Source organism: Bubalus kerabau, chromosome 20, assembly GCF_029407905.1.
Source record: "Bubalus kerabau isolate K-KA32 ecotype Philippines breed swamp buffalo chromosome 20, PCC_UOA_SB_1v2, whole genome shotgun sequence".
Taxonomy (NCBI): Eukaryota; Metazoa; Chordata; class Mammalia; order Artiodactyla; family Bovidae; genus Bubalus; species Bubalus kerabau.
In genome coordinates this window covers 14,462,399-14,472,173 of record NC_073643.1, presented here as the reverse complement: position 1 = coordinate 14,472,173, position 9,775 = coordinate 14,462,399, and the positions used below count along the sequence as shown (strand labels likewise).

Genomic DNA, 9,775 nt, shown 5'->3' with positions numbered 1-9,775 from the left:
TGGTTTCCTGAGAGTATTTGCTGTCACCCAGGGGGGTGACACCCACAGATCCCTGTGTGAGGCTGGAGACAGGGGCCTAGGGGTGGGAGGGAGCGCCTTCCTCAGACTTTTCTCCAGCTTCTGACCCAGCACATTGGCCACCTCTGGCATCTAGACAGCTCCTACCCTCCCTGGGAATCTCCTTGCATCTCCGGACCATTTGGCAGCCTAATGTCTTATTACAAAAAAACTTGAATCTTCCACACTTGAAGCCAACTGGGCCTCTGACTGTGAGCTAGTACAGAGACTGATTAAGGAGGTCAGACGGAGACCAAAGGGTGCAGGGGGACAGAGGAGCCCAGGCAGAGGGCTAATGACAAAGAAGGAGGCCAGGATTAAAAGTCAGCCTAGGCAACAAGATGCCAGGCACGGAGGGGTCTTGAGGTTGGACGACAACATATGGGCTGGCAGTGGGGCCGTCCTGCTCCAGAGATCCTGAAAGCCTGTGTACATCCTTCAGGGGACAGGGCTGTGGCTGAGACCAAAGGGTGCTGCGGGGACCCACCGCCTGGAGCCTAACGCACAGAGGTGTCCCCTCTCACCTCCAGGCAGGCTGCCCGGCGGCACCCGCCCCACGGGGACTGTGGGCATCGGCTGTGGCCACATCAGCAGGTGGTGGCCCCTGCGTCATATTCAAAGCCGGGTGACCTGTCCCAGGGCACGTGCGTCGAGAAGCAGTGAGTCCAGGAGCTGAGGCCGACCGTTCACTTGAAACTCCTCCATCACTTCTTCCGAGGGGTCGGCTTGGTCCTCTTTTTCAATCTAGTTAACAAAAAGAAACAGAAGAGCCCTCAGCATCGCTGAGCGATGTGTCCTTTCTCGGGGCTCGGTTAATGGAACTGTAGATTTACAGACTACATTTGAGGTGATCACGTCTGGTAAACTCAGCCTTAAAAATCTCTCTTTAATTTCTCACTTTCTGGAAGTATCTGGCCAAAATAATATGATAATATTTTTTTATTTTATAAGATTTTATATTTTGGGCCTGAGCCTGGGAAAGATATTCTTTAAAAACTCTTCTGTCTTTATGTCCAGTGATTATTGTTTTTATGTTTAATCATTGCAAATATTTTGAAATACAGAAAAACACAAAGAAAATCAAAATACCACCGCTTCTAGAAAAAGCTAGTTTTACTGCCTATAGACATGCACACATGAACATACACACAAATACACATAGGGGTGTGTATGCGCATTATAAAATTGTGGCCATATTGATGAGTTCCTATTTTGATGCAGAATAGACTTTTCAAGAAGGAGATAACACCCAGTTATTTCCCGATAAATATGTGATCATTATAAATATGTGATCCCAAAATACTATTGCTTGAAAGTTTATTCTCCAACTGAGGGGTTAAATTAGTTAGACTGCAGAAGTCTATGTGGCTACCTTCAAAATGAGGTCATGTCAAATAGTTTCAGAATATCACCAAAGTTCTTAATGTAAAAAATAAATAAGAAAAAAAATACCAAGACAAGTGCATCAGGAATATGCATTTTTCCACCAGAGACTAACCTTATGAGGATCACAGCTTTTCCTATAATTTGGGGACTTTGAAAAATTCAAAATAAAAATAAAGTGTTAACAACAGCATTCTCCCAAACCCCAAATTATATGGCAAGTGCTAATGCCCATCAGAAAGGACCCAGGACACCAGGAAAAACAATGAAGAAATACTTTGCTGAAACTTGCCTAGTGAATTGTAGCCTGATAGGTTGGAACACGTCTCTTGACATTTAGGAAGAGAATCTGTTTTCTGGATCTTTTCCATGCCTTCCAGACATGGGCCAGCCTGTTCACATTAGAACGTCCTATAGATCCTGCTGAATATAAAACCCTGGATGCTGACACTCATTTGTATGCTCACATAGCCTGGGTACCACCTCTGCAGTTACCACTGCACAGAGACCACTTAGCATCTTAGATACTCTGAGCACCTGGTTATGTCACGGGCTCCCCTGTGTCCAACCTGTGCAGCAGCAGCCCCTGAGTTCCTTCTCAACCAAGGGAAGCAACCAAGTTGGGGAAGATTTGCTAGTAGTTAGGATTGAGTGACACAGTGTATCTGTTAAATAAAAGTTCTAATAAGAGCCACTTACTAGTAGTAGAAGATGATGAACTAAGCATTTTACCATGATCACAAATAAGGTAGATAATAGCCACATGTCACAGATGGGAAAAACACAGCTTTAAGAGAATAAGTGACTTGGACAGGCAGCTGTGCTTAGCCTCAAATCTGATGCTGAGGTTTGACCTTTCCACCGGGCTGGACTGACTGGGCCCTGGGGTTGTGCGTATTAGATAGAGCCCAGAACTTCCCTGGTGGTCCAGTGGCTAAGACTCTGTGTTCTTAATGCAGGGGGCCTGGGTTCAATCCCAGGTCAGGGAACTAGATCCCATATGCCACAGCTAAAGATCCCATGTGTCACGATTAAGACCTGATACAGCCAAATAAATAAATAAATATTTAAAACAAAAAGAAAAAAAAAAGATAGAGTCCCTGCTCCCATGACTCCTGCACCCTCCAGCAAGGGAGATGGACCCTGGGGTGTCAAATGTACTAGCTGAGCTCACACTGGAGTTGGCCTCTGCTCAGTGAGAAGGCTTTGTCTAAGGGCCATTCCCAGGCTCCTTCCCACTGAAGCAATGATGACCCTGCAGACATGGGGGTCCTCTGGCTACATGACCTACTCTGCATATCATCCCCGTTGGCCCCATCTGGCCATTGGCCAAACCAAAATAGGAAAATAACTGGCCACTATTAAGCAAAACCCAAAGCTGTATAACATGTCCTAATCATCAACTTGTAGCCTAGCTCTGAAGGGTGAAAACTGTAAGGCCTTCCACATGGCAGAGCAGAAGAAACAAACGGCTCGGGGCCCTGTGGGGTTGGGGAAAGAAGAGGCGTGAGTTTGGCCTACACATAGTCAACCATCACAGGACTGTTCTTCGGGGTCTTAGTTCTCCTTAAGAAGAGCTGGCCCTAAATGTAGATTAGAATTAAGTCCCTCATGTAAATGCAACCCCGGGAGCTTCATCTCTCATAAGCATCAGGGTGATGTCAGTACCCGGTGATCCTGGGCAATTGCCCAAGTTAAGAATTCTAGTGGTAATGGGAACCTCTTTGATTCTGTAAATGCAAAGCATATTCATGCCCATTCTCTAGTGTGATGCTAGAGGATGTCAATCAATGAGCTATGAGGAAAGATAAGCCACATCCTGAAAGAAGAATTTGAGGTAAAAACAGGTATGAACCTACAACTCAACCCAAGTCCAATATCTGGTTGGGCCCAGGCCTTTGGAATCTAATCCCTTTTAATTATTCAAAAAAGACCATTTGGCAAGGACTTAATCTTATTAAAATATTTTCTAAAAATAAAATGTTCTAGGTGAAATAGCAGTTTAAACCACCTACAAAATCTAGGCATAGAGAGCAAAAAGGAAAAAATAAAACTGTCTCTTTTTACAGATAACATGACTATCAATGTAGAAAATTCCAGAGTCTACCCTCCCCCACAAAAAAAAAAAAAACACTAGAATAAGTGAGTTTATCAAGATCACAGGATACATGATCAGTATACAAAAATCAATTATATGTTTATACACTGGCAATGAACAATTGAAACTGAAAAAGAACTATTTTAATAGTACCTAAAAGCATGAAATGCCTACATGTAAAGCAAACAATATGTGTAAGATCTGTATACTGTAAACTTCAGAACAAAAAGGAGCTAAATGAATGGGGAGATATGCCATGTACGCTTCTCCCCAAGTAGACTTACAAACTTAACAGTATCCCATTCAGTTTTACCAGGATGTATTGTAGAAATTCACACACTGATACTAAAATTCCTATGGAAAAGTAGAAGAATGAGAACAGCCAAAAACAATTTCAAAAATGAAAATGAGTGTTGGAGAGTTTACATTAAACTGATTTTAACACTTACTATAAGGCTATAGTTAATGAAGCTGGTTAAAGAAAAGATACATAAATTAATGAAACAGAATAGAAAGTCCAGAAATAAATTCACACATGACCAACTGATTTTTGACAGAACTGCAAAAGTTATTCAGTGGAGAATCTTTCCAACAAATGATGCTAGAACAATTGAATATCTGTATGTAAAAAAAAACTTGAACCTCAATCCATATTTCACACCATTTACAAAAAATTAACCCCAAATGGATAGTAATATAAAAGTTAAATTTTGAAATTTTGAAAAGAAAATATAGGAGAAAATTTTTGTGACCTTTGGTTAGGCAAAGAACTCTTACACACAATACAAAAAGCACACATACAATACAAAAAAACATGATCTATAAAAATAAAAAATTAATAAGTTGGATTTAGCCAGGGTTTAAAACTTTGGTCCTTCACAGAGACACTGTTAAGAAAATGATAAAGTAAACCACAGATTAGGAGGAAATATTTGCAAAACATATATTTAACAAAGGGCTTATATCCAGATATATATTTTTATATATCTGATATATATAAAATAATTATATTATTTTACAATAATATAATTATAATATATTGTTATACAATAATACAATATTAAGACACAATAATAAAATAATTTGCTTTTTAAGTGAGCAAAAGATCAAGCACACACTTCACCAATAAATGTCTTTGGTGGATGATATATAAGTTCATTTAAAAAGCATCATTAATCAATAGGAAAGGCAAAATTAAAACTACAGTGAGGTACCACAGCTCTTATGTTAGAATGGACAAAATTTTAAAGGGCTTCCCTGGTGGCTCAGTAGTAAAGAATCCGCCCACCAATTCAGGAGACGCAGGTTTGATCCCTGGGTTGGGAAGATCCCCTGGAGAAGGGAATGGCAACCCACTCCAGTATTCTTGCCTAGGAAATCCCATGGACAGAGGAGCTTGGTGGGCTACAGTCCCTGGGGTCACAAAAGAGTCAGACACGACTTAAGGACTAAACAACAATAAAATGAACCCTTATGTTCACTGCAGCGTTATTTATGAATAGCCAAGATATGGAAACAAGTGTCCATCAATGGATAAGTAAATAAACTGTAGAGCATATATATATATACACACACACATATTCATACATGCGTATAGTTGGCCAAAAAGCAAAAAGTTCATTCAGGTTTTTCCATAACATCTTGCAGATATATGTATATTATATATGTATAATAATCCATGTATGCAATGGATTATTATTCACCCATAAAAAGGTATGGAATCTTTCCATTTGTAGCAACATGGAAGGACCTGGAGGGCATTATGCTAAGAAACACAAGTCAGAGAAAGATGAGCATCATAGGATCTCTTCTACATGTGGAATCTAAAAAAAGCAAACAACCAAATGAAAAACTAGCTGAAAGAGAGAATAGAGCAAACAACCAAATGAAAAACAAGCTGGGAGAGAGAATAGAGGCAGAGAGCAGGAGGAGAAGTGAGTAAACTGTTTTGACTTTTTTTTTAGTTTAAATAAACTGGAGAACTTAAAATAATTTAAATAGTGAACACTTAAAACATTTTAAAATCAAACTACCGGGATTAAAAAAAGGAGTCTGATGGAGAGAGAAGGAAAAGCCAGAGGCACCTGGTGAAGTTTGAGAACAGTTGCCGTGGGAACCCTTAACAGCGCAAGCTGGGAGAAAAGCAGACCGTTGATGAGTTAGATGAGTCCATGGTGATTTCAGAACTGGCTCTTTGTTTCCGTCATTGGAGAATAAATTCCATAAGAACAGATGGTCCAGACTCAGCTCCATCCAGCAGAGCTCAGCAAGCCCTCAGCACAGCCTCACAGCCTGTGTCTCTGGTATTCCTAACCTACCCTGCTGCTGCTGCTAAGTCGCTTCAGTCGTGTCCAGCTCTGTGCGACCCCATAGACGGCAGCCAACCAGGCTCCCCGGTCCCTGGGATTCTTCAGGCAAGAACACTGCAGTGGGTTCCCATTTCCTTCCCCAACCTTCCTGAACCTCTGATTCTTTCCTCCTCAGAGTATGACTTGCCTTCATCTTAGCCCATTAATGGGTCTCTCTGGCTTTCCAAAGCCAGACGGCTTTTCCTGCTCCCATCAGTGGCCCATCCCTCCACACACACTATGAAGAAGCCTTACTCTACCCACGATCTCTATATCCTCTCCTTTGTTTCTAGGCTCAATCTCACTTCTGCATCCCTTCACAACAACTCTAAATGTACTTTAAGTTATGGTTAAAAAAAAAAATCCACAAAGTAAAATTGGCAAGCCTGTGTGTGTGGTGAGAGGTTGGAAGTCAGACGGGGGCTTGGGTTTCCAGTGGGAGTGACTAGAGGGGCTCTGGTGTTATTTGCTGAGATTGTTAATAAGAGGAAGAGTGGGAATTACTAAAGACCCAAAAGGCCTTTGTCAAAATTGTATAACCTCTAAAGGTCAGATCTCAAGAATGGCACCATTTCTAAAAGTAAGTCAATTTCAGGAAAGCTTTTTCTGACCTTCTCTTCAGGTGGAATTTAGTAGCTCTGCTTCAGAGTGAATTTTTTCCCATTAACCTTCCTCCTACGCTTTGATTTAGGACACTCAGTGTCAATAGAGTATTGCATGCATATTGCATAGTATGGTGAAGTAGTAGCCGTATTGCATTGCCTTAGGACCTTTGGGAACCTGAGAAGGGAGAACGAGTACCACAGGAAGGGTTCAGATGAGTCTGGGATGTCACTGGACACTATGATTGAAGCCTGTCAGGTCCCCTGGTCCCAGGAAAGGGCCAACAACTGAGGAGGCAACAGCCTATAGAGGTGTCTTCTCTGATACCCACCGAGAACAGCTAACTGGGGGAGTCAAAATACACCACCACTCAAATATTTAAGTAAGGAAAACCAGCGAGGCTAAATCCAGACACATCTGTGTCTCAGAGGAGACTGGCTTTCATTGTCTTCCTCCTCCTGATGTTCTGGTTCAATTCCCAGCCACCCAACAGCCATCACGCAACTCACTGGGGATGGTGGGCTTGAGGCCACCACCATGGATGCCTGGCCATATACAATTAGTTTCCTCTGCTCTCCACATTTCCTCACCACGTCCATATATCAAAACTTACCCGTCATAGGACCTTAGTACTCAGGCCCCTTCGGAAGGCATAAATTAACAAACAGATTACCTGGTATACAACTTCCGATTACACTTTGAGTGACTTACCAGTCACTTACCAATCTGTTATTTCTCTTCACAAATTAACCTCAGCTCATCTACGTTGGGGATGGGGTGGTTACTTGTTGAAAATGCAGCTCCCCTGACCTCAGCAGTGACCCAAGGAATTAGATTCTTTGTGAGCATTTTAACATTCCCCAGTTAATTCTTCTATGTACTAAATCTGAAAACATCATGAGACATGCACACACTATTATATGCTATATAGTCTCTGAGCATCAGAGACTGATCAGAGCATCAGTCTCTGAGCATATATGAGAATCTCAAATACAATTACCACCCACTCTTAACTTATAAAACAGGTTCATTTTCAAATACTAAAAGGATTAAAGAATTGGCTTGCCATGCGTGTGGGCAGAGAGTATATGGGAAATCTCTAACCTTCTGTTCAATTTTACTATGAACCTAAAACTGATCTGAAAAAGCCATCTATTAAAAAAACAAACAAACAAACAAACAAACAAAAGGCTGACCTGCCTAAGATGGAGCTGATGAGCACTTGTTCTCCGGTTCATCTATTCTGTTGACAAGCATCACCCCCTTTGGTTGTTGTTCAGCCACCAAGCTGTGTCCAACTCTTCGGGACCCCACGGACTGCAACATGCCAGGCTTCCCTGTCCCTCACCACCTCCCAGAGTTTGCTCAAGTTCATGTCCATTGACTCGGTGATAACATCCAACCATCTCATCCTGTCGCCCTCTTCTCCGTCTCCCTCTTATCCTCTACTTATTCTAACCTAGCCTCTTTGAAGCCCCAAACAGGGAGCCGTTCTCCAGGTTCCCATTGCCCAATGCACATGCTGATTATGAGAGTTCTAGAGCATTTAGCATTTAGCCCTACACTGGGCTAACTATTCTCTCATTTGGTCCTGGTGAGTCACAAACAACCTGGTTGTTCCAGCTGCATCCCCATCCCCAACATAGTATGTGGAACTCTATGCATACGCAAATTTGTTGAATGAATGAATGGTCTTGCCGTTGAGGTTAACCTCAGATGAAGTGGGTTGGGGGGAGGGATGAATGATCTGGCTGACCCTCTCCTTTAGCACACACACAGATACCCCTGAGAGTCCCCATTCCTTCTCTCTCTGAGACACAGAAATCGGGGGCCTTGTTTATTCAATCTGTCACTGTGGTTCACATTCTGACTTTATAAATTAATCATTTCCAGCCCTATTAGACAAAGGCAGCAACCCATACTGCCACCTGAAGTATTGTACCAACAGCATCTTTGAGCAAAACAGGAGCCACACCAGGAGTTTCAAACGAGGGGATTTAATGCAGGGAACCGATGACACAGTGTTTGTAAGGCTGAATGAAGGAGGACCATTGAGATAACCCATTGGTAGTAAACACAGGAAGCAGCTACTAACCTGAGGGCTGGGGGGAGCAAAAGGGAAGAGATGGTGTTACCAGAACCTAGAAGCTTTGACGGGGGACCCCCCACGGCTGGTGCCTTGCCCTCTCTGGGGGCTGCTGCGCGGCTGCTGCTTGGCCTTCTGAGGGGGCCGCTGCTTGGCTGGTGGAGGTCGGACTTCTGGGCGGGGGCGTGGCTGACGTTCGGGCCTCGGAGGGGACCGTGGCTTGGCTGGTGCTCTGGCCACCGCGGGGGGTGCAGCTGGCTGGCGCTTGGGCCTCTGAGGGGACGTTGCGCGGCGGCTGGTTCTGAGAGGGCCAAAAGAAGCTGCAGGCTGGGGCAGTGGCTCTCCTCTGCTGCCTAAGTGATGCTGACAGGAGCTGGAACAGGGAGGCAGCCCTGCTCCCCCTCCCGCCTTCCAGTCTCCCTCCAGTACCTTCCAATGGCAGAGCCTAACGGGGAGCCGACTGCCAGGGGCTTGGGGGAAGCGCAGTTGGCAGAGATCCCCGGCCCCAGCGTCGCAGAGCAGAGCGGGAAGGGGGAACTCGGAGCCAGAGACAGAGGCCAACGCCCAGCCCAGGCGCCGGCGGCAGCACAGACCACTCACCTGGTCTTCTGGCAGGCGCAGCAGATCCAGTCCTCCTCTTTCTTCTGGTAGAAGCAGCCACTTTTACAGATGCTGTACTTGCGGTCCACGATCTCGCGTTTGGAATTGAGGAAGGTGAACGGCGGGCAGCAATGTATGCTGAAGTGCTCGGAGAACTTCTGGTTCTTGGAGAGTCTGGGGCCCTCCTTAACCACTTTCTGACTCATCTCACTGGGAAAAACAAGTGATGGGGGCAGGGGGAGTGGGGAGACATAAAACAGCACGTCAGGCAAGGGAGGTTTCTACTCAAGGAACCCACTCCCAGCCTCTCCCATGATCCCAGCTCACATTCAGAGCTGTCTTCCATCCTGAATCTAGGTCAGTTTCCTGCCCAGCTCTATGGAAAGGAGCTATTGAATAAATTGCACTTTTAAAAAAAAAAATTAGTTTTAAAATTTTGAGTATAGTTGCTTTCCAATGTGTGTTAGTTTCCACTGTACAGCAAAGTGAATCAGCTGTACATATACATGTATCCCCTTTTTTGGATTCCTTTCCCAATTGGGTCACTGCAGACCATTGAGCAGAGTTCCTTGTGCTATACAAGTTATCATTAGTTTCCTA

General features: G+C 43.9%; 1 protein-coding gene across 3 annotated transcripts; it reads right to left on the bottom strand.

The window, feature by feature from the left end:
- Positions 1-761: 761 nt before the first annotated feature.
- MOBP (myelin associated oligodendrocyte basic protein) lies at positions 762-9,481 on the bottom strand. 3 transcript variants are annotated; one of them, XM_055557947.1, is made up of 2 exons: positions 9,176-9,481; positions 762-801 (listed from the first exon to the last, which is right to left on the bottom strand). In XM_055557947.1, the coding sequence occupies exons 1-2, from the start codon at positions 9,379-9,381 to the stop codon at positions 762-764; spliced, it is 246 nt and encodes an 81-aa protein (XP_055413922.1). In that variant the 5' UTR covers positions 9,382-9,481. The 3 variants fall into 3 exon arrangements, with proteins under 3 accessions (XP_055413922.1, XP_055413920.1, XP_055413921.1); XM_055557945.1 differs by lacking the exon at positions 762-801 and adding an exon at positions 8,517-8,948; XM_055557946.1 differs by lacking the exon at positions 762-801 and adding an exon at positions 8,517-8,876.
- Positions 9,482-9,775: the final 294 nt, after the last annotated feature.

Bases quoted from the DNA above. Each gene is read 5' to 3' on its own strand.
- MOBP (XM_055557945.1), bottom strand. From the start codon at position 9,381: ATGAGTCAGAAAGTGGTTAAGGAGGGCCCCAGACTCTCCAAGAACCAG. The intron at 8,949-9,175 runs GTGAGTGGTCTG...TCCCTGTTCCAG, and splicing joins TGCGCCTGCCAGAAGACCAG to CTCCTGTCAGCATCACTTAG.